Below are 24,568 nucleotides of genomic sequence, written 5' to 3'. Positions count from 1 at the left end.
TTTTCCACGTTTAGAATTTCAAAAGCTCCTTCTCCTGATGACCATGAGCCCCATCCTGAGGAGTTAGGAAACTTACCTACTCCCACTTCAAGCCCATCCCTCCCCTCCCCATCTTCAGCAGGGTAACACGTTTAAAGAAATTATTAATATTTTTGCTTTCTAAGCAATATTCAAACCGTAAGAGTCAATTAGGTTGCAAAACAGCGGTATCCATCCACCCCATAAAAAAAAACTTAGCATTGGAGATATCCCACATTAGTAACGATGATGGTTATGTGCAAAATGATAGGCTATAACTTATTTAGAGCTACCATTCTTGATTTTGCAAGTATTTATTATTCGATATCGATGGCTATCCCTCGTCTTCGAGGACGCAATAAAAACGATGGTCTTCGCAGTAAAAACGATAACGATGAAATCTTAAATGACTAGATTTGGTTGGTTGGTTTTTGAATCTTAAACCTCAAACTGACAAAGCCTTGATAGATTATTCCTCGTAGTTTCGCATACTTGCAGAGGCTCTTGACATGGGGCCGTTACAGAGATTGGCAAAGTGAAATTTCCGATTGTTAAATCGTTGTTGCCGAGGAATTATTCCATCCACTGAGTGCCATTGAATGGAGAGCAGTCCTGAAATGCGTTGCTCATTTAATGCTCAAGCGCACACACCGATAGTCGAACCAGCGCCGCTTGATCTTGAAGCTTCTTCGTTCTCGAAGTCACGCGCTGATCAACTGAGCTATCGTGGTGGACTAAATTTAAAGCGGCCTATCTTAGTATTAGAGCTAGTATTCTTGATTAAAAAAAAAATCATTATTAACTTATTGCCTTTATAAAACTCCGCAGAAGACGAGGTTTGCCAACATTAGTAGTTCGCTCGAGCGAAGACTCCGATGATTTAGAAGAACAATCTTCGATGTCAGGGTCAGAAGACAAAGCCACAGTTGGTAAAAATCCGAGCGGCTATCCCCGGCTATCCCCCAAAACTAAACCAACCAAAACCAAAGCGGCTTATCTTAGTATTAGAGCTAGTATTCTTGAACTTATTGCCTTTATAAAACTCCGCAGAAGACGAGGTTTGCCAACATTAGTAGTTCGCTCGAGCGAAGACTCCGATGATTTAGAAGAACAATCTTCGATGTCAGGGTCAGAAGACAAAGCGACGTTTAGCGAGAATCCGAGCGGCTATCCCCGGCCAATGCGTGCAGTCGCCTCCGAAGAAAGCAGTTTTCCATCGAAACCATCCTTTAAAAGCAGTTCGCATCCACAGCGGCCACGGTCTCAACCAACCTTCAAAGACATGGACACTTCTTTAGCTGCTCATTCGAGCAAGAAAAAACGGTCCAGCCTGGTATAGGCATAAAATCGTGATACCATGGTAGATAAAATCTTGATTCCATATGTACAACGAGACTGTTCGGCAAAAATATAATTACGTTTCCTCTTATAGCTAACAGTCTGAGCTTCCACAAGAAGTTGAAAACAATTTTTTTCTTGCTTATTGTTTTCAAAATCTTATGGCAGCCCAACATATAATCACGAAAAGAAAGCAAAGGTTTTTATGCAACAATTTCACAGTGATATCATTGTATCAGATGATTATTTCAATTGCTGCAGTATTGAAAGTCTAGTTATGAAAGCAGTGTAGCTCCAATGCATGCCAGATCGTTGTTTTTTGAATAACTTGCCACCTATTTGTTCAGTTGGCATCGAGCCCACGCATCGAGCGACTGTTTCATATAGTGATCATTAGAATGACTCTGAAGTTTGTTTTATTAATTGAAAGCCTCGATCTTTCAATAGCGATGGAAGGTTCGAGCTTGTTGCTGGCCGAAGCTTCACCAGATTCGAGTTGGTAGCTGACCTCACAGTGACGTCACAATGCAACCACTACAATAATAGAATGTACGAAAGTAACATACAAGGATAGGTTAACGATTGTTTACTTAATCGGAATCCCACTGAAAGCTACAAGCGGAAAAGAACTAATTTACTCTGATCAGCGTCAGGAAAATACGGTTATAGGCAAATTGTTCGTAAGCAATTGTTCGTAAAGCAATTGTTCGAAAGCAATTGTTCGTAAAACAATTGTTCATAAACTGTTTTTCGTAAAATGAAATCCGTAAAACAATTCTTCATAAAGCATTTCTTCGTATACATCAAATTTTAACTGCATGCACGAAAAAATGCTTTACGAAGAATTGTTTTACGAAGAATTAATTTTACGAACAATTTGTCGGACACCGGAAAATACTCGGCGCAACTACCTACATAGTAAAATCTGTCATTTTTACAAAGACATTTGTCTGCGGACATTGATTCAATGTAAAAATAAAGGATTTCGATGTGTAGGTAGTGATGCTTTTTGCCCAAAGAAAGCTAAAAACTATCTCCAGTAGATATTTCATGCCGTAATTACAAATAATAAAAATTTTAATATTCTAAAAACTTAACGTTTACGAAATTGATGCTAGTTTCTAAACAAAATGTAATATTTTTTTTTTGTTGACTACATTTTCAACTTCAATTCTCCAAATTTTGTTTTAGTTTTGAAACTTAGTTACGGCTTGTTGATGTGTTTGTTGGCGTTGGTATTATTTATTTTTTTGATGTGCAAGTCCATAGGCGTAATGCAAAGCACCTTCCATAAATTACGTTTTTATAAACTTTTTTATCAACCAAATCAAACTGATGCTTTGCAGTAGAAACAATATTTTTGTGAAGTGGCAGTTGATGTCGAAGTGCCAAAGTAGCCCACGTAAGTAAATGATGTTTTTTGTAGGCTATCTCAAAGAAGAATGTTCAAATGGTTTAATTTATGTTATATTTTACCTTTCATTTCAACATTTTTGTGATATTATTGCTGAAACAATTTTTGGAATAAAATTACTGAAGAAGTACGTACGATTGAAGGTAAAGGTGCTCCCATACTTGATTCAAGTGTCGGGTATGAGAAGATAAGGTTCTCATTGTAGTAAGCATTTAGCACTAACGAGAGTAGGGTGGCCCGGCCGCCTTTACTTCAGCAACTACGCCCACCCAATTTATTACACCCTTGGTAGAAGCGGTGTTTTCAACAACTAGCTTTGCTGGGTGTCGAACCAGGTTTGCATAATCGGAAAACCAAGTCATTATCCGTTGCGCCATCCAACCGCATATAAAACTGTGAGCTGTTTTCAAGTTCCACCACTCTATTGTCAGGGTTTTCCAGACAATGCAGTAGCGGAAGCTAATGGGAATGAAGAATCTTCTACTTTTGACCACTGACCGAGTGAGCAAAGTGTTGTTGTGGGTCTGTGGGATGCATGTGGTTGTGTAAAATGTAGAACACTGTAATTTTGTTTGATTAAATTCGGGACTGGGATTTAATTTAAAATAATTTCATTTTTGAAATTGAAATGTGTAAACTTGTGGGGTCTTATGGTTTTTCAATGCTTTTATTTGATCGGAGTTTGAATTGAATTGATTGACGATGAATGATGGCTCTGATAACAGCAGACCACGGCACCTAATGAGTGGAATAATTCCCAGAAACAAGATTTCAACAATCGGAAAACTTCACTCTGCCAATCTCGTAACCGGCCCTGCGTCAAAAGCCTCTAGAATTATGCGAAACTACGAGGAATAACCTATCAAGGCTTTGTCAGTCCGAGGGTAAAGATTCAAAACCAACCAGACCACTGCTCGGCGTAACGATTACTTCAATGATGAAAGGTTTGGTTTTTGTGAAAATATGAAAGTGGTAGGCACTTTAACGTAACCCACTCTTCAAATAAAACAACGCAATCATGCGTAACGTAGCCTATACGCGAATCAGCTGATGTCAGTCATGTGTCTCAGCACGTGATATTCTCATCGTATTTTAATCAGTGCACCACAAGCGTCCTTCAATCAGTGCAATCTCTTCCGTACTACACAAGCCTCCAATGGCAACGCATCATACCTAGCGGCCAGCAAACTAATCACAAGGCTTGATAACAACAGACGAGAGCGATGAGAAGAGACGGTCCAAAACATCGACTTCACCCACTCAAGCCGTAAAGCATGGTCCACGATAAACAGGCTAACTGGCAAGTCCAGACAACCGCTTGGATAACGCCACATTACAGCCAACTCTATTGCATCACAACTTGTGAACAATGGGGTATACCCCTAAGGGGATAAAAGCACGGCTCGCCAAGTGCCTAAGGAAGTGTCTGAACTGTGGAAGGTTCCAACACCACCTGAGCAAAATATATCCCGAGACTTCACCCTCGCAGAATTCCAGCATGCTCTAAACCTCCTAAAGCCAGGCAAAACACCGGACCCTGACCATATATGCCCAGAGTTCATCCTCCAGGCCGGCAAAGCATTGACATCTTGGCTGCACGGTTTCCTCTCCTCCTGCCTGCACCACCTAAAAATACCCAAAACCTGGAGACGAGCTGACGTCATAGCCATACCAAAGCCCAACAAGCCCCTGGATGACGCTAGGAGCTACCGCCTTATCTCACTCCTATGCATCCCCTATAAAATCCTCGAATGGCTCATCCACACTCGAGTGGATCTAATCATCGACCCACTCTTACCACCAGAGCACAGGTTGTCGCCGTGGCCGATCAACTGTAGAACAGGTCACTCGCATGAGCCAAGACATAGAAGATTGTTTTGAGGAAAAGAAAAAGGCTGGTACCGTATTCATTGATCTCACTGTCAGCATATGACACAGTGTGGCACCGCGGCCTCGCCTGCAAACTTCTTCACCTTCTCCCCGACTGGCACATGGTCAGAATGATTATGGAGCTTGTATAAAACCGCAGTTTCACCCTCACCACCGGACGCAGACGAAGAAGCAGGCCAAGACGCCTCAAGAACGGTGTTCCTCAGGGATCCGTCCTAGCTCCACTCCTTTTTAATGTTTACATCCATGACCTTCCACCAACAACATCTAAGCTGTATGCCTAAGCAGACGACCTGGCTATGATGCATAACGCTTCGGAATGATCTCCGCTGAAAAGGACACTAACTCAAGATATGGCTAAGATGTCAGACTACCTCCACAAGTGGAGATTCAAGCTCAGTAATTCTAAAACAGTGTCGACAGCTTTCCATCTAAACAACAAGGAAGCAAAGCATGAGCTGACCATCAATATCGATGGAAACATCCTCCCCTTTAACCCCACACAAGTCTATCTCGGCGTTAGTTGGACAGGACTGTCACGTACCGTACCGACACTACTTGGAATCACTCCGCAAGAATGAAACATCAGGCGTTGCCCTTATTCGTCGACTGACAGATACGAGCTGGGGTGCGACAGCACCAACTCTGCGCACCAAAACTCTGGCTCTTGTCCATTCCACTGCGGAGCACTACGCCCCTGTATGGTGTCGCAGTGCTCATACTCACTTGCTTGACAAACCCATCAACGATGCCTTGCGTATTGTATCGGGATGCCGGAAACCTACACCTACTGAATTAAACCTTAAAACCTACTGAATTAAACCTTAAAACCTTATATGTTCAATTCGATTTCGAAGCTACTGTTCCATCCATCATTATGTTTTAGTAATACAGTTATAATGTCTGATGCTGCAATGTAAGATGACTGATGACAGGCAGCACCTTGACTGGTTAACCGCAAGGTTGTTCGGTGCTGCCAGACCTTTCTATTGCCATATATTGATTTGTATGTAATTGTGTTTCTTTATATCGAGTCGTATTAGAAAGGCAAATAAACAATATCTCTCTCTCTCTCTCTGAGTTTTACCAGTTATTTCAGGCATCGCCCTTGCTGAGCTTCGCCGCAGAGCTGCCACACTCTCCCTGTCTCGCCGGTCACTGGAGCCACACCACGAGCTCCACAGCTACATCACCAGGTCGGTAATAAAGAAACGCCTCAAAACGAGAAACCCCTTTGTCGCTCAAGCACAATCCTTGCTGGAGCACAACACCAGTGCCTCATCCTGAATCACCAGTACCTGGCAAGAGGAATGGACACACAACACCTCCAGACTCCACACCTTTGTCCCTGACGCTGGACCCATGCCACCAGGAAAGGAGCTCAGCCGACCTGCCTGGGTACGGCTGAATTGCCTCCTCACAGGTGTTGGGCGCTTCACATCCTTGATGCACATATGGAGCCTATCAACATCTGCGGCATGCAGCTGTGGTGCAGAAGAACAGACAGCAGACCACATCCTCTACCACTGCCCGACGTTTACTCCTCCAAGGGCAGTTGCCCTGTCAACGCTGGAGGAATCTACAATCAAGTGGCTGCTCGAAGAATACCCGGACATTTGACCCCAATGAAACGTAGTCCTAAAACCAACCTCTCATACGAAAGAAGAAGAATCAGTCAATCAGCAATTATTTTTTTTTCGTCATTAACGCTTCGGGACGAAAAAGATACTAACTACCCAGACAGCAACTCAGTCGTTTTTGACATTGATTACATTGTCCGCAGACGTTGAATCAACGTAATAAACAACTGATTTGCTGTCTGGGTAACTACAAAGGTCGATATAGACCTACCGGCTACCAGCACGTTAATGAACGGATTTGCAGGGGTTTACAGGTCTTTTATGATTTAAAGTGAATATTACCCACTGATGACATCAGATACGGTACGCTGCTGGCGTAACAAAGCTGCGATGGAACAGAGGTAGGGGAAGGTGGGGCAAGATGATCAAGGTTAAAATCTCCATAAAATTCAAAGTTTAAAAGATATTTACAAATTCTTAGCATTACAAAAGCATGTGTTCATCAGCGCATCTAATGGTAGCATGCTTTGCATTATAAGCCAACAGCATGAGAATCTATAGCCATTTGAAAAAATGTGGACAAGATGATCAACTTGCGCCAGTACTGGGGCAAGATGATCACACATATGGGGCAAGGTGATCATACATTTTACGCATTCTGTGAGGTGGGGTTTATTATCAAAAATAGAAACAACTTGGTGTAGCCTCAAATTGAAGAGGCAAGCGACTAACATTATGAAAAACAACGATTGGTATGCAATGCGTGAACTGCAAAAGAATCTTTCAAACGAACAACAAAAAAACATTCAAACACACGGCACATTGCTCAGCAGCAGGGCCATAGGTAGACTACTATAAAAGGGTAAATCATGGGGTACAATTGAACAAAACCCAATTCTTTACTGTAGCATGCAGAAATGTCAAAAAAATACTAATTTAGGAATGTTAATCGTCTGATTTCATAAAAGGCTATTCCCTATACACAAACGTTGATTTTTATTCTGCACCCCAAATATAAATGTGCTTCCCTTATAGTTGGGCCCTGCTTGGAGAATCTTAGACAAAGTTTTTACAAATTAAATGCGGACAGGTTGGCATTAAAATATAGTTGGTGTGATTTTATCTCGCTTCCACTCCTGAAGTGACGTGACGGCAATTTGTGAACAATATCACTTTTCGTGAATGAAGCACTATCATTCTTCATCAATTACAAAAAGAAGCTTTTCAAAATTTCCTGGTAAGCACTGCATTTTCTTCAAAAATACTTCCTCGTATTCGCCATCTTCAAAAGAGTCGATTCTCGCGATATATGGAACTACTCTCGATTTTTCGGTAATATTTACTACAATGAAGTCTCCATCTACATTCTACAACTATCAATACCTAATATTGGAACTTGTAATTTTGACATATCATGGATGCAAGTTTGTTTCTGTCTTGACTCTTTGTTGCTAGTGTAGATATTGGGCAGATGTAGATAAGTACATGTAGATATCAGTGTAGGCTACTGTTTAGTAAATGTTTGTCATCGACTTGGCTGAGGGTGGCTGCTTGACTCGAAGACCGTCATGGTCACTTCGCAGCTTCCCGTTGTGATTTACTTATCAACGATGCAGTGTAGGCTACATTTGTTATTTTTCTTTGTTTCAATTGTGTTCGTTAAGCGTGCTGCATCATTTAATGATATTGCGGTTATGCTATTGCACAACAAAAAAATAAACCAATCAAACCATACCATAGCCTAATTCTTTCAGAAGAAAAAGTAAATATGTTATGAAGTATGGTAGGCCTTAATCAAAAGATCTGCAATAAAATTACAGTAGGCTAATTCATGAAGATGTCACTTTATGGTATTTCACGAGGTTAACCAGGAAATGAGCAAGCAATTTTAACTATAAATCCACTCATTTAAATTAGTCTCAAACTAGCATAATTATACTGTCCAAAATTATTTCAAGTGGGGCAAGATGATCACCCTGATCAAGTTGCCCCACGTGCAAGTGATCATCTTGCCCCATGCCAAACATTTTATTTTCAACTGCACTCTGTTGAAACTTAAAAATACTAACGAGCTGTAAGAAGCAAGGCTAAATTATGAATTGACGCCCTATCTAATGTGCATACTTTCGCTTTTCTGACATTCTTCAAAAACAACGTTATCACCTGCTTTTTGTGATTTCGCAATTTTACTTTTAGCTACCAAAATCACGTTTTTCAGCACAAGTCCTAAACGGCTAGTCTAAAATGGCTGAAAATTACATGTAAAATGGCGCTTTGGTAGAGCTAACGCTACTTGGCAGCATTTTGTTAAAGCTTCATTTTAAAAGAAAATAAATCGGGGTGATCATCTTGCCCCCGTGATCATCTTACCCCAGCTTGCCCTACCGGTAACGCAATGAGTCTCAAAGAATTTTTTTATTTGTAAGTTTGAATTGCAGAAATTAGAACACCAATTTTTGAACTAGCGTTGTTTAAAATTGAATAGATTTTTGAATTGAAAATAAGGATTATTGTTATGCTTATGTGTAAAACTTGTTTGTGCGGAGGTAGACCTATATAAAGCACTTTCAAAATAAAAGAAAAAGCAAGCAATTACGTAATTTAAAATTGACATATTCCAACAATATGTTTGCGATTGTAGAACAGCACAGGTGAAATCATGTTAAGATCTCGTCATGGAGGTAAATTACGGAGATATTAAATGGTTGTTATTTCACAGCAACAACTTGAAACTGAAGCTATTTCTTAAAAAGTTATTGTTGATGAACTTACACGATTTGACGTCATAATGCAACGTTTTGCTAAAACGGAGAAAATTGAGCCATCAATCGCTACCGGTATAGAACAGAATCCTGGAAAAATCTGCGGTTGAGTTATTGGAGTGGAAAACGATTTGTCAATTATTTGTTCACCACAAGTGAGTTTTTTAAGAAACACAAATATAATGAGAGAATTACATTTTGAAGAAAGTTAAAAACAATGGAAATTCATCACGGGTCCCTACAGATTCTTTCTCGAAAGATGTTGACACAAAGAAATTTACCTGAATGTATCGCCACGACCAGCGAGGCCTAATGGGTTAGGGTAAAGGAGTAGGCCTAGTCATTTCGATTGCGTGGGTTCGATTCTGCAACTGAACTGAGTGCAAGAAGGATCTTAGTGACTGCAATCAATTGAGTTTATAAGGAAAATTGTGACAAAAACACCAGTGGTGTCATATGCGTTATGCATGATTGAGTTGTGTCCTTCGGACAGTGTGGTACGTTAAATTGCCTAGCCATGAAATCGTGGTTGAATGAATTTGGCATAATATGTGAGAAGATTTAGTGGAGCAGAACTGACAAACTTTTCTCAACCCTTAATGGGAACTCACCTTGGAGAGCTGAAGCTGGTGGAAATTAACACAAATTTGTGGGAGTTTCGGAGCATAGCAGAAGTTAAAAAAATTCACATCTGCATCCAGCCTTGCATCAGTGGTTTAAGCTTACACAAGTATGCAAAACTGCCAAGAATAAAAACCTATCAAAGGTTTTGTTAGTCCGAGAATAAATATTGAAAACCAACCAACTAACATGGAATGATCTGGCAACACCATTTGTATTACAATTTTTTATCATCAGTGGTGTGTGTGGTTGGGCTGCTAAGGAAGATTTTTGATCAAAATTTATGCTTTTATAAAATTTGGCTTGAAGTTGGTTTTGGATGTTTCCACCAAGTGGTACACAAAATGTGGTACCGATATTGACATTCAAAATTTTACTTTAATCAAGTCGCTATTTCCAGCTACCGGTACAGTACAGTAGGCCTATTTGTTTTTGCAAAATAAATTTGTTGCTTTAACCAACTGTCTTGATATCAATGAGGATTGCTTGCAGAAAAAGAACATCTCCATTGATTCATCTGCTTGATGTTGAAATCAAACGTCAAAAGCTTCTGATAGAATTAAAAAATAAGCGGAAAGCAGTAGAGAGTGACATTAAAAGTTGCAAGCTCATTTTAAAAGTTAGAAAACAATGAAAACAAAACATTTCATCTAAACTTGGACTTAAAGTTTTTTTCTGCATTTTATTTTTCTGGTTTAACTACAAAGGAAGACAATTGTGACACTACAAGTACAAATGTGAGTGATTAAACTTTTAGTGTGCATTGAGCTTGGGGTTGCTTGTGTTATGTGAAGTTCCTTATCAATTTTGGTCTTAAAATCACGTGGCACTCAAATACAAGAACGCAACTCCAAGCTCTACAAACAATTATATGCTGGAGAGGAATCTTTCCTGCTAAAGTTTTATTAAAGCTATTGTGTTGAGTGCAAAATTTGGATTTTTGTGAACTGGTTAAGAGAAAAAACAGTTTGCACAAGGTTGAAAACAATAGATATTCATAACAGGTCCCTACAAATTGTAAAGGTCAACCCTGTAACGGTACTGTAAATTGAGTACAACCTATTCCATCCCCTGAACATGCCGTTTCCCGATTTCGTCCCCTAAAAAGATCGAGAAAAAAGTACATCCAAACTGGAAAATTTTGTAATGTTTGCAGAAACTTCGATCAGCGACATCGGCTTTCTTTTATAATCTAAAGAAGAGGTGATGAACCTGCGGCCCGTTAAAGAATTTTGTGCGGCCCGCAAAACTATTTGACAATCGCTCATGCATTAAAGACAAAAGACATCTAGCTGTTTTATGCCTTCATTATAATATATATGTTTTATATATGCGTTTTATGAAAATCTTAGTAGGCCTATGCAGTTGAGAGTTGCCACATCGTCTGTTTGACCTAATATTGAATGCTTAGTCAAGCAAAAAAACTGTCCAAAAATCCCACTAAGCAAAAAAACTCAATGCTTCAATGTTATTTTTTAATATTTTATGCTTCAATGCTGCATTAGATAGCTTCAGCTGTATGATTCGCGTGGGCTTTGGTTGGGTGCAACCTAGTTCGTACCCTGAACAGTTCGGACCCTCAGTTCGTACCCTAAAAAGATCGAGAAAAAAAAGTAAAAAAAGTCGAAGTTGCTGATCGCAGTTTAATAGCACAAAGCCGAAGTCGCTGATCGAAGTTTCCACAAACAAACTCGAGGGTCAGGGTTAGCGGAAACCGCGGTTAGTGGAAACTGCAAAACTGCGGAAAAATATTTGCGGAAACTGGGATCAGCGAGGGCTAGAGAGCATAGTTTACTCGATGGTTAGAAACTTAGAGTTAGGGTAAGCCGAAACTGCGGTTAGCAAAAACTGCATAAAAATGTTTGCGGAAACTGCTCTATAGTTAGGGTAAAGGTGAGCGGAAACTACGGAAAAATGTTTGCGGAAACTGCGATCAGCGAGGGTTAGGGTGAATGAGAGCATAGATTGTTCTATAGTTAGGGTTAGGGACTAGGGTAACGGTTAGCGGAAACTACGGAAAAATGTTTGCGGAATCTGCGATCAGCGAGGGTTAGGGTTAGAGCATGGTTAGGGTTAGCGGAAACTGCGATCAGCGACTTCGGTTTTGTGCTATCTTTCTCTCGATCTTTTCAGGGGGAAAATTTTAAAATGTTTGCGGAAACTGCTTTTTTTAAATTTTTCTCTTGATCTTTTCAGGGTACGAACTAAGGGTCCGAACTGTTCAGGGTACGAACTAGGTTGCATCCGCTTTGGTTTGTTGTTTGAAAAAGAAATTTCATTAACTGATTTGTTGTTTCGGAGCATAATGGTTGAAGCATTTAGTCAACTTGAGCAAAAAGGATAGAGCCAAAAAAAAGAAGAAATTATATGTACTCAAAACTCATATATATGAAAGCAAATCGAAAATTAAACTGTCTTCATTGTCAGTGCAAGTACTGTTGCTCTATCCTTTTTGCTCAAGTTGATTTGTTTTTATTTTTTACTGTTGTATGTTTTGTTTCTGCGTTTTACAAGATAGTTTCAATTGTGTGGGTTTTATTACTTTTATCTGGGTGCAACCGAGTTCGTACCTTGAACCATTCGTACAGTCAGTTCGTACCCTGAAAACATCGAGAGAAAAAATTAAAAAAAGCTGAAGTCGCTGATCGCAGTTTAATAGCACAAAGCCGAAGTTGCTGATCGGAGTTTCCCCAAACAATTTGAAACAAACTCGAGGGTTAAGGTTAGCGGAAACTGCGGTTAGCGGAAATTGCAGTTAGCGGAAATTGCAGTTAGCGGAAATTGCAAAACTGCGGAAAAATGTTTGTGGAAACTGCGATCAGCGAGGGTTAGAGCATAGATTACTCTATGGTTAGAGTTAGGGTAAGCGGAAACTGCGGAAAAATGTTTGCGGAATCTGTGATCAGCAAGGGTTAGAGCATAGATCACTCTATGGTTAGGGATTAGGGTAAAGGTTAGCGGAAACTGTGGAAAAATGTTTGCGGAAACTGCAATCAGCAAGGGTTAGAGCATAGATTACTCTATGGTTAGAATTAGGGTAAGGGGTAACAGAAACTGAGGAAAAAATGTTTGCGGAAAATGCGATCAGCGAGGGTTAGGGTTAGAGCATAGATTACTCTATGGTTAGGGTTAGCGGAAAAATGTTTGCGGGAACTGCGATCAGCGGACTTCGGTTTTAAGCTATTTTTTCTCTTGATCTTTTCAGGGGGAAAATTTTAAAATGATTGCGGAAACTGCGATCAGCAACTTCGGCTTTTTTAAAAAATTTTCTCTCGATCTTTTCAAGGTACAAACAGATGGTACGAACTGTTCATGGTACGAACTAGGTTGCATCTCTTTTATCTGCCGTTTGATACTTTTCATGAATAATATCTTGAGTCGCTTCTAAAAGATTTCATAGTAGGTTACGATTAAAAAGTTGTGTGGCCCGATAACTCATGTGTAATTGACAAAGTGGCCCGCGACCACAAAAAGGTTTGTCACCCCTGATCTAAAGTGTTAAGGACTGCAAATCACAGATACACATATTTTCTCTCGTGTGTTAATACTTGCAATGCTAAAATGGTGTGGAATAGTAAAGTTCAAAAACAAGTTCTGAGCGCTAATGTATCACCACAAATGGGCAGTGTGGGCAGTTGCATGCTATTCTTGTAACACTGCTACTTTTTGGTAGTGGTAGCAGCGTTGCATTTTTGTTGGAGTAGTGGCGCTACTTTTTTCTAATGTAGTGGTAGCATGTTGCATTTCAGTTGCATTCCCATTGTTTGCTACTTTCCAATTTAAAGTGAAAAAATGACTTGTTTTTGAGATTTTTTGTGGAAACAATGCGTGAAAACATCAACTCAGAAATAATTCAACTGCAACAAACATCAAACCACATTGATACCAACAAGAGTGATACCAACACTAATCACGACTTCAAGAATGAATTTTTTTGGTGTATTAGTGCCATCACATAAAACATTAGCACCAAAAGAAAAGTCAATTGTGGAGACCCATTTTTCGACAGAAAGCAAGTCAATATGCATTGTGCTTTCCCAGTGCCGATTTAAAACATGTCTTCATTAAATATATACCCCTATTCCTTCCTATCCTGCGGTGGAGAGACATTTCTTCATTGGTAAAGATGTCCTGAAGCCAAAACGGCAGGACTCGGCAACTCGCATTTTGTAATGCTTGTATTTTTGAATGATGCGTAACAATAAATTTCTAAAATGACATTGAAATGGCAGCTTGTAAACAAATGATATTCGATTTCAAGGTCATTTCTATTGTTGCAAAGTGTTTCTTGTGTCAGTTTAAAACAAAAGTAGTGAAGGAAGCAGAAGGTAGCGCGTCCTACTTTAGCCAAAGTTGAACTAGAAGTAGCGATTAACGCGCTACTTCTAAAATGGCGGGTAGCGCATTAGCGCAACACTGTTTAGCCACGGAATGGCCCGTTTCGGCGAGTTCGATGCGGCGAGTCCGATTCGACTAGTCCGATTCGGCGAGTTCCCTATTCGGCGAGAGCCTTTTTCGGCGAGTGCCCTATTCGGCAAGTTTTTGAAATTTTTAAAAGGAAATTATCGGGTACCGTAGCCTAATTACAATTGCCGTTTTTACATAGTTTTAACGTCGCAAAACGTTGAAATCGTGCAGAAAGGAATAAAAATAAAATGGTTGAACTATTAAATTAAAATTCGTCATGTCAGTTCAGTTATTTTTATTTTTAACCATCATATCAAAAACAATACACGTCAACATAGCAAAGGTGTAGAAAAAGGTAGAAGCGACAAAACGCGAACGTTAAAACGTGCTTGTGACTGAAGTCAGTTATTGAGTTGAAAGAAATTTGGCACGGTCGCAACACCTTCAGAAAAATTTAAGATATGAAGGGAAAATAAAACAAAGAAAATGTTACAAAAAAAAATCATGTTTATGTCTATAAGTTAGTACTTTTGAATAGTTAAAATGATTAGTTTGGATCAACAAATGTGTGACCTACACCTTAGATTGAAAGGAAATTATCGGGTACCGTAGCCTAGTTATCCCGACCAGCAAAAATTTGTTCCAAGAACCCAGTTAGCCTAACAGTTCATTTTTACATTGTAGTAACAGAATGAAAAGGCTAACCAAATGTGTGGCCTATCGTTTTAACGTCGCTAAACGTTGAAATCGTGTAGAAAAGAGAACTTTGCTGACTAGGATACGTTGAAACTGAAAAACATTCACAGAAGCCCTACGATACGTTGCATTTTTGAGATAATGTATTCAGACGTTGAATCAATGTACAAATGAAATGTTATGCTAAATGGGCTCTTGGAACAATTCGAAGGGCTTCTGTGAATGTTTCTCAGCTTCAACGTATCCTAGTAAGCAAAGTTCTCTTTTCTACACGATTTCAACATTTAGCGACGTTAAAACGATGTAAAAACGGCAATTTTTGCTGGTCGGGATAACTGGGCTACGGTACCCGATAATTTCCTTTCAATCCAAGCTGTAGGCCACACATTTGGTTAGCCTTTTCATTCTGTTACTACAATGTAAAAATGAACTGTTAGGCTAACTGGGTTCTTGGAACAAATCGAAAGGCTTCTGTGGATGTTTCTCAGTTTCAAAGTATCCTAGTCAGCAAAAGCTCCCTTTTCTACACGATTTCAACATTTAGCGACGTTAACATGATAGGCCACACATTTGGTTAGCCTTTTTATTCTGTTACTACAATGTAAAAATGAACTGTGTTCTTGGAACAAATTTTTGCTGGTCGGGATAACTAGGCTACGGTACCCGATAATTTCCTTTCAATCCAAGCTGTAGGCCACACATTTGTTGATCCAAACTAATCATTTTAACTATTCAAAAGTACTAACTTATAGACATAAACATGATTTTTTTTTCGTAACAGTTTCTTTGTTTTATTTTCCCTTCATATCTTAAATTTTTCTGAAGGTGTTGCGACCGTGCCAAATTTCTTTCCATAGGCGCCGACTTTTCAAAAAACCTTGGGGGGCGAGAAAGGTGATGACGTCATAACCATAACGCTATTTTACTCAATTAAAATAGTCTTTGATTAAGCTTAGTGTCTTGTTTATATTAACAAATAGGTCGCAAACCGAATTTATTAGAAGCGCTGCTTAAAAGGATTAGTTTTACGCATGCAGTACGCCTAGTCCTAAAAAATTTGATATTGTTAGCTCATAATTGGAACTGTTGGAAAACAAGCCGATTCATTTCCTTTTCGGGCGAGTGAATAACAACGATCAAGACAGTGAAGTTATCGAAATAAAACGCAAAAAATCATGATCTCAAGCAGAGTGAAAACCCACTATCAGCTTTATTAACCTCGTTTTGCTAATTAGTTTACTTCCTTTCAAAGCGTTGACAACGGCGAAGTGTTTTCTCTTCTGTTTTTTATTGAAAGTCTTTGTAGTCTTTTATTGAACACAGTAGGCTATATACTCGAGTAAAGGTCGAGATGTTCGCAAGTGATTTTCACCTCAAAAAGACAAGTTCAACTAACACGGGACAAGCTGTTGTCTCCAGCTCGGCAATTTTCAAAATGAACGCACTAAAAACCATTGTCGACGTAGATGACGGAGTGTGAAATCGCGTCGGCCTAAGTAAAAGTTTTGAATACGTTTATTTGCAGTGATTCAAACTTAATTTTCAAATTCAATGATTTCTTGTCAATTCTAAACTTTATGCACTTGTTGAGCAATATGCAAAGCTCACGAGACAAAACAGAAAGAGGAGATCATTTTTTTATTTTTCCGTGTAGGATATAATCGTTCTTATTATTACGTAACATTCCATGATCGTTAAAGTCAATGTCAAACCTTAGCGGCCGCATAAAACAATGATGTCAGGTTAGCTAGGTGATAATAGCGGTAAGAGACGTCGTTAATGCAGGCAATATCTGCGACCAAGACCATTAAACACATTTTTTTTTTATCGGTTTTTGATTTAATTCTCACACATTGCGAAGAAAGCAATGCGTTCTGTTGAATCATAATTGTCTCACAGCGGGAAGACTTTGCGGGCAAGAGCAACGTAGGCTTTTCTTGCTTTCGGCATTCTTTAAGTCTGTTTAAATTATCTAAATCTCTTTCGCGAAGTGCTTTATCTTTGAAACACCACTTGTCATCACCATTTTTGTTGCCCCTCAACCATAAATTTACGGGGGGCGCCGCCCCCCAGAAGTCGACGCGTATGTTTCTTTCAACTCAATAACTTACTTCGGTCACAAGCACGTTTTAACGTTCGCGTTTTGTCGCTTCTACCTTTTTCTACACCTTTGCTATGTTGACGTGTAGGCTACTGTTTTTCATATGATGGTCAAAAACAACTGAACTGACGTGACGAATTTTAATTTAATAGTTCAAACATTTTATTTTTATTCCTTTCTGCACGATTTCAACGTTTAGCGACGTTAAAACGATGTAAAAACGGCAATTATAATTAGGCTACGGTACCCGATAATTTCCTTTCAAACATTTTAAAAACTCGCCGAATAGGGCACTCGCCGAAAAAGGCTCTCGCCGAATAGGGAACTCGCCGAATCGGACTAGTCGAATCGGACTCGCCAAATCGGACTCGCCGAATCGGTCTCGCCGAATAGTAGCAGACCCGTTTAGCCAACGCCCTCCTCTGCAAATAGATTTGGTCATTTATGCTCTGAAAAATGCATGTATAATTGTATTGTTTCACTTAGTGTACACAATTTCTTGTCTAAACATTCTGTAGCCTACCGGTATTAATTAATTAATTATATAACTTGTCTTTTTAATAATTATAAACCTGAATAGCCTAGTGGATGCAGTATAGGCCAGTTTATTGAACTCGTTAAACACACTAAGTTTAAAAGTTCACCAAGCCTCAATCAAAAAATTCATTCGGTAATAAACACTTTTAGTGCTTGGCCTACTTCACCAGCCCCCAGTCGTATCGTCTGTGTCAGATTGTGCTTGAGTTCTATTGTTAACTTTGCAGGTAGGAAGCAACTATATTGACAATGTGTACTGGAAACAGCCCATTGATGATGTCACAACTAAAACACCTGAAGAAGAAAACTCATCCTTTCAATATTGGAAACCTGTGGAATATTCTTTAAATTCAATGGACTTCTGAAGAGTTGAGTGGCTGAATAACTCTGTCAGTCTGCCTGTATGTTGCAAAGTGTATTTTGCACTCGCGATGTTATCTGATTGTGATTTTCTCTTCAACATTTTTAACTGTAGTAATGTGTTTCCTTTCAAAATAGTAGACTGGTAATGTGCATCTCCTCTCCGTGATAGGTGAATACAATAAATAGTGTGGAGTGTTTGCGATTGCTTTTATCATGATGGTCTGTCATAGTGTCAGTGCTCTTTGTAAGTTGGTTTGCAGGATGGAGCAGAAATATTCTGCCTTATTCCAACATATACAACTTGGCAGTAGGATCAAGGTTAATGTCCTGCCATTTAATAATTCAGTGTTGATTTTAAACTGCTCTGTACATTCATGTGTATAATGTCATGTTTGTTTAACTGCCTTTTACATTTTGACATGTTTTCTGGTGTATGTTGAAACTGATTGTGCATTATTTGTTGCCATGACGATTTGTCACAGAAGTAAACCCCAGAAATCATGTTAACGTTTACATTGCGTTCAATGAATTAAAAAAAATGTAAAAACAAAGACACACAACTGCTGACTGTGTTTACATAAAAGTTAGAGATTTAAGGGACCAGAAACCATAAAATGAATGATCAATTTGCTGTTCTTTTGAGGGGTCAGCCTGTTCTGTCTGATGCTTCTCAGAAGCTGCTGTGTCTGATTGATTTTTGTTTTGAAACTCAAGCTAAATTGCATTGTTTTTCATTTGCAGGTTGGTTAATATTTAGTTGAAATTTTAAAACACTTTATTTGCACACTATGAACAGCTTGTTATGCACAGTCGTTGGGTAGGTTTGAGTTCACAACCAAACTTTGTGGTGAGTTCATTCTTCTATTGATAGTAATAACTTTTTCTGTCTCTAGTGATATGTTGATTAGTTACATTTTTATAATGTCTGTATTTGCAGAGCCTTCAGGAACTAATGATGTGATATGCCGCTGTTCATAAACGACCATGAAATCCAGCAAGACGATGGCTTGTTGAAGAGCCTGAGCAGTTTCTTACAGGTGGAATGAAAATGTGAATATACTCTTCTACTGCGCTCGCCTGCATTTTAACTTTGTGTTGTGGAATGCTATGATAATAAAACATCTAATAAAACTTCATTTCTAGTCTGAAAAATAACTTTTTGAGGCCCAATACACAATGGCACGAAATTTCGAAGCCACAGCCATCTCTCCTCAGCTAACTAACTAGGAGCAATGCTTGTTGATGTAAAGATTCAGATTTTGCAGGAGTATGAAAACTACTTCCATGAACAAAACGAAGCCTTGAAGAAGCAAAAAGTTTGTCTGATATCTCTGGAACATTCATTCCTCTATGTCAGCCAGCGGGAACTTGCCAGTACAATGATAAATGATTCTGTAAGTCTGTCATTGCCTTCATTCAGAGTCTCCCTTGAAGTCAGTATTTCTAAAATTTCAAATTTTTTTACTATTTTATAAATAAGTTTTGCAAAATGAATACAGTATATACTGTCGTAAGTTAATTGTTTCGTAGCTAGAATCTGCTAGTATGAACAATTGAACATTCATAATATGTTTAATGCAAACCCAAGGGTAAGGATTCCTGCACTCAATTTATGCTGGTTTATGTTGTTGTGCTATGCTGCTATTATTGTAGCGTTTGCTTCTGTTTTTCCATTTTTGTTTGAAGTAGCCTAATCTTTATCCCGCATCATTCATCATGTGACATCATTCAAGGTGACATCATTCATGACACCGAGATATGCCACTTTGGTACAGTAAACTTTTTTTCCATTTTTTATTTATAAAATTGGTGCCCAAGTTTTGTGTAATCTAATTCATGTCAATATGTGAACTTAAATTACCTTTCTATCTTAATTTTTATTAAAGTCTGGGAACAAATTTTTTCAAGAGATTTACTTAAAATCTCAATTTAAACGTTGGATTGAATGGCATCCAACCCAAGGAACCATGTTGTTCATTTATCGTCTAATGTGTTGTCATACTATACCCAATAGTGTTGTCATAGATAACTTATTGTCTGATCCTCAGATAGAAGGCATCGGTACCGACATGATGACGACCTGTCACGCTGTCGTACTGAGGTGTGGTCGCACCAAGATGACTTCCCTGGGGCACTTTGATGGGGCTACCACAGTGGACGGGGTACGTACTATGGTCAACACCGTGTCATCGATGTCGCGTCACAAATCAGGTTGGTTGTTCTTCGTTGTTACTCGATTTCATTAACGACTGTTTAATATTTTAGTCACCCTTTCACATTCAGAGTTTTCATGGTTTATGTTACTTATTTATCAGTTGTAACTAGAGTAGTTGTAACTAAAGTTTCCGGCCTATTTGTAAAGGCTACGGGCCCGGGTCCAAAAGTGTCCTTTGACCCCCCTGTCAACGATACTGGTGTTGTCTGAATGCTACGTTACCCCGCCATGTAGTGATATTGTATTCAACCATTGACGTCTAGCATCTGACTTCCTCCAACGTTTTCTCCTCAGGAGAGGCGTCAGAGAACGTCGAATTTGATCTCCATATTGTTGGAGGATTTGATGACGATCGAGGAATCTCCCAAAAACTCTCACTAGACATTCTTAACGCGTTTGCTTCCGTTCGAGTTGGTAAGAAACAGTGTGGTCGTAGTTTGAGGTTTTGCGGCCGAGGGTCTGACCCTATGTGGAAGATGTACGCGGACTGCACGGGAAAGAGTGCTAGGGAGCGCTAGACTTTGATGTCGCCATCTGGCACTAGCATAGCCTACCTTCTTCTCCGTTCAGTGGATGTGTTGGTTTCATATCTCAGAAATACCTGAGGTAGTTCGATAGTTGATATTTTCGTTTCGGTTGATTTGCTATCTCGGTGACGTACGAGTGACGTCGCCATGAATCGCTCAGTGGATCGTGGTCCCCTGTATGAATTGTTGATGGGATCAATTCATCGCGCGTTTATCGCTTCCAAGGCTGCTGAGAGTGATGCCTCTTTTGGTGTATTTAAAGATTAAGTCAATCGATTCGCTATGACGATGTTAAATACAGAATAAACGAAATAATGGGTTACGCAAGGTCACTATCGGTCATCGGAAGGTCACTATCGGTCATCATCTGCCACTCCCACGTTAACCTCATCTTCTTGATGTTAGATTTGTACGAGAATTTGGTCATCAACTTGATGACGTTTTGTTGCACCACGCTGAATCAGAAGACGATCCACCAAGATGGTAGGTCCATCAAGAGTCCTGTGATCTTTGGTCTTGGCGTTGCCTTGGCAACCGGAGAGTTATTTCCAGCTGTCTTTGAAGATCCCGCTAAGGAACCAGCCTCGTCACTACGTGGCGCCAAATCACTTCACGGTCCATCGGTCATGCAGGATATTTATGAGTGAGTCTACAGTTTAAAAAATCTTCTTGTGATCCAGTATTATCACGTTAGTGTAAAGATACAAATATCAGTCTCTCAATTTACTGAAGCAAAGTCATGATCTTTTGCATTAATTTGCAGTTTATAGTCACCAGAAGAACGCAAGAAGTTGATATATATACTTTAATATCATTATAAAGGTGATTATCGCCAGATTGGTGTAAACTGAAAGAGAATTGACGCTTTGCACTTCTATGTAACATTGTGACGTCACAGTATGTTTGTTGTTTTGTAAAGTATGACCGAGCAACCAGCACATCAAGAACTGTTCAGGCGTAATTTTGTTTTGTTTACAATTTCTAGTTGTATGCTTTCCTTGTTCTTCCAGTAAATTCTGATCATTACAACAACTATTCGACTGTCTCTTCCATGCTATGCGTTTATAACCAATCATTGGCTGTACTCTGGTATCCCGTTATTGATTATCGTCAACCTCTTCCATTGCTCCCAGCTGGAGCACAAACAACATTGTGATAAAACCTTTCACTTACGATGCATTCCCTTCCATATCCGCCTGGTTGGATCAGCCAGACAGCATCATTCGAAAGTGAGTGTTGTGGTAGCAATAGACATTTGATGTTAACTTGACTAAACCATTGATAATAACAATGAGCTTTGTGCCAGGATTGTTGGCATTGTGTGGCATCAATCCCTGCAATTTTCTCATCACTGAGCATCACCAGGCACTTGTCCACTTCGCCAGAGGTGGAGCCGGAGAACTTCGAATCGCACATCCGGGATTCCTTGGCGTTCATCTTCAGTCATCCCGACCCGATGCAGTCCGTGTTCAAAGAGGGAGCCATCCGCTTCAGGAAGACAGGAGTCGAGTGGGTCCAGGTTTCTTAGGAGATTCCGAATGCAAGACGCGGAATTTGCTCCAGTTATTCACAACCCGCTTAACTTCCCTTGAAAGTTTCCTCTTAATGCAAATACAACGTTAATAATAATCAACGATGTCAAAACACTATATTGTCAGTTACGTCATAAACGAGATTGTTAAATCTTTGTTTTCTGTCGAACTACGCTGTGAATTGTTTGTCGAATACTTTCAATTACACAACTCGCCTCAAGAAGTTCCTGATCACGATAATGTTCATTATTTAAAGATAAATTGAGTTTCCCCTCTCTGCTTTATTTCGTCTCCCCCTGAAAGAATTTTCTTTGCAAAGTATTTCGCTTCGACCCAATTTTCTTTTGAAAAAGCAAATTCAATTTTTTTACATTGATCCAATGTTTGAAGATGTTGAATCAATGTAAAAGTGACAGTTTTTGTTCACTGTGGATTTGACCAAATACAATTGTGATTTAATTAAATTCAATTAATTTTACTTTGCCTGTTAATTGCCAGATTCACCCAGACAACTGAGTAGAAATTCATTTTGTTTATTCAACGTACACAGACGTTGATACAAAAGTGTAATTTTCTGGCTGGCATTTTTTTTTTTGGTTAATTTGGTCATAAATTAGTAAAGGGGACAAAATCCGACATTTTTTATCCATTGTGTAGTCTCAGACGTTGAATCAATGTAATGAAGAATGTGGGCTGGTTGCAAATGTTTCTACCTCCGCATCATTATAGCTTTGTAAGCATTTGTTTTTATTTATTTATGGGTTGAAATTCAAAATTTCAAATAGAATGTGTCATGCAATGCATAGTCGTGACAGGTTGTTGTTGGAATTTATTTTAAGGAATAATATTATCAGAGTCGCCGGACAAAGCATTGATGATCATGCAAGTCTCTTTAATCAGTACCGTTGTTATTGTTGTTGTTTTCATTTTTGATAATACCTAAAATCAGGCCTGTAAATCAGGCCATAAAAAAAAAATGCCCCCCCTGGCAAAATCCCAACATTCTCGAGCAACAGCTACAATTATAATGATTTTGCCCATCTTTCTCGTTGCAGAGCTCCAACCTAGGCCCAATTAACTACAATTGTTTTGTTTAGTCAACAGCTAAGATGATTAAACAATTTTGCCCCCCCCCCCCTACCCCCTCCTTTGACAACCTCAACATGTTCAATTCAACCAAGGCCAACACGTGTTAGGTTGGTAGAAAAATTGTCAGAAACTGTGCAAAATGAAAATGTTTTGGGAAAGTATGATAACCTAACAAAGAGCCTAAGAGGGAATGGTTTTCCTGCAGGCCTACAAACCGGTACAAATTAGGCTATTTGATATCAGCTGTCGCTATTCTCGGTACCATACCTAATTCTAAGGGTCAGTGATAACCAATTTGTGCAGTGATAAACCAAATTTGTGCAGTGATAAATCGCAAAATGTGCAGTGGTAAAGCAAGTGGTTTTTGAAGACTACGCATTATTATTGTAACTGTCTCCGCCGCCAGTGTAGCCAAATCGTTTGACATCCGCTGGCTTCGATCAGTCTTTCAACAAGGTTGATAGGATCTCCATTCTGTTTTGTCCTTTGCGATGTTTTGCAATCGATGGAGATGTGATTTGCTGAGCAGGGATCCCAGGCCAGCTTTTCTGATGTCAGATCTCAACAGTTGTAATAAGTTGGTACGGTGACGTCCGTTTCGGCCTTGGTACTTTTTGCTGCCAATTATCGCAAATTCAAGGGCTTTCTGGGGAGGTGAGTTCTGGTGAAGTCTCAGAATATGTCCAAACATGTTCCATCTCATGGTGGAGATGTTGACAACGACAGACAACGCATACAAAATATAAACCCGTAATCTTTTAAGCAGTGTTCATTTTTTCTCTTCAATCCAATCAGTGTAAATAAATTTTGTTTCTAGTTTTCTGATCTGTGAAGTGTTCAACCTTGCAGCAGATATTGCTACATTTGGATCTAGCACTGCCGTTTGTGAGTGTGGATTCTCAGTGTTAACAAGGGTTGACGCTCCCACTAGACCAGTGCTTCTTAACTTTTTTAGCGCTCGTACCCTTTGAGCTTTCATGAAATTGTCTCGTACCCCCTGTCTACAATGGCCGACGGAAGCAAATAAAATTGTAATAATAGGAATTAAACTCAGTGTATTTATAACTTACGTGTTGAATGTATGCATTAAAAACAGTCTTGTAACTTGTAAGTTCAACAAGATTTATCAGTCAATCTACGAATAGCTTTTTTGTTGCTGCTTTTCGTCAATGATTATGTTGAAACGAGGTACTTTCAGATAGACACACGAATATTATCTCTTGGATCCAAACGATTGCCCGACTTAGTTTTGATGTTTACAAGAGTTAACCCAGTTTCACATGGGTAGGTTGTCGCAAAAAGCACAAAGATTTCTAAAGCTTTTTTTCTAACTGGGGAAATGTGTTGAATTGTGTACACCAGAAGGCATCCAACTGCATTGGATCAAACTCCATTTTGCTTTTACTACCAGCTTTCAATGAGATAGTCTTTCATTTTAGTCCAGTCGTTGAAGGGTTTTACCTTGACTTAATTGGTGT

At 39.2% G+C, this 24,568-nt stretch overlaps 2 protein-coding genes and 1 pseudogene across 10 annotated transcripts in view; 2 read left to right on the top strand and 1 right to left on the bottom strand.

Moving 5' to 3' along the window:
- Positions 1 to 963, top strand: part of LOC145788310 (uncharacterized) — a 43,370-nt pseudogene extending 42,407 nt beyond the window's left edge. Inside the window, exons 20-21 of the transcript XR_014291507.1 lie at positions 15 to 122; positions 847 to 963. The product of XR_014291507.1 is annotated as an uncharacterized LOC145788310 (transcript). The remainder of the gene's footprint in view (positions 1 to 14; positions 123 to 846) is intronic.
- A 215-nt stretch (positions 964 to 1,178) lies between these two features.
- The window catches only part of LOC145766021 (ATP-citrate synthase-like), a 363,348-nt gene continuing 339,958 nt past the window's right edge, over positions 1,179 to 24,568 (bottom strand). Inside the window, exon 3 of the mRNA XM_082577709.1 lies at positions 1,179 to 1,290. The gene's annotated coding sequence lies outside the window, so the exon portion shown is untranslated. The remainder of the gene's footprint in view (positions 1,291 to 24,568) is intronic.
- On the top strand, positions 9,800 to 22,802 carry LOC145767354 (protein N-terminal asparagine amidohydrolase-like). Of its 8 annotated transcripts, none has more exons than XM_082583178.1 (9): positions 9,800 to 10,029; positions 17,592 to 18,574; positions 18,665 to 18,764; positions 18,993 to 19,121; positions 19,776 to 19,938; positions 20,237 to 20,368; positions 20,875 to 21,112; positions 21,603 to 21,698; positions 21,776 to 21,887. In XM_082583178.1, the coding sequence occupies exons 3-9, from the start codon at positions 18,690 to 18,692 to the stop codon at positions 21,822 to 21,824; spliced, it is 882 nt and encodes a 293-aa protein (XP_082439304.1). In that variant the 5' UTR covers positions 9,800 to 10,029; positions 17,592 to 18,574; positions 18,665 to 18,689; the 3' UTR covers positions 21,825 to 21,887. The 8 variants fall into 8 exon arrangements, with proteins under 8 accessions (XP_082439304.1, XP_082438729.1, XP_082436729.1 ...); XM_082580603.1 differs by having other exon boundaries at positions 9,802 to 10,029; positions 17,592 to 18,468; positions 21,855 to 22,802; XM_082579515.1 differs by having other exon boundaries at positions 9,803 to 10,029; positions 21,855 to 22,802.

This window comes from Aplidium turbinatum, chromosome 1 (genome assembly GCF_918807975.1).
Source record: "Aplidium turbinatum chromosome 1, kaAplTurb1.1, whole genome shotgun sequence".
Lineage (NCBI taxonomy): Eukaryota > Metazoa > Chordata > Ascidiacea > Aplousobranchia > Polyclinidae > Aplidium > Aplidium turbinatum.
The sequence above is the reverse complement of the archived record's forward strand: the minus strand, read 5'-3'. Positions and strand labels throughout refer to the sequence as shown.

Bases quoted from the DNA above. Each gene is read 5' to 3' on its own strand.
- LOC145767354 (XM_082580603.1), top strand. From the start codon at position 18,690: ATGCCGCTGTTCATAAACGACCATGAAATCCAGCAAGACGATGGCTTG. The intron at 18,765-18,992 runs GTGGAATGAAAA...CAGATTTTGCAG, and splicing joins GCCTGAGCAGTTTCTTACAG to GAGTATGAAAACTACTTCCA. The intron at 19,122-19,775 runs GTAAGTCTGTCA...TCTGATCCTCAG, and splicing joins GTACAATGATAAATGATTCT to ATAGAAGGCATCGGTACCGA.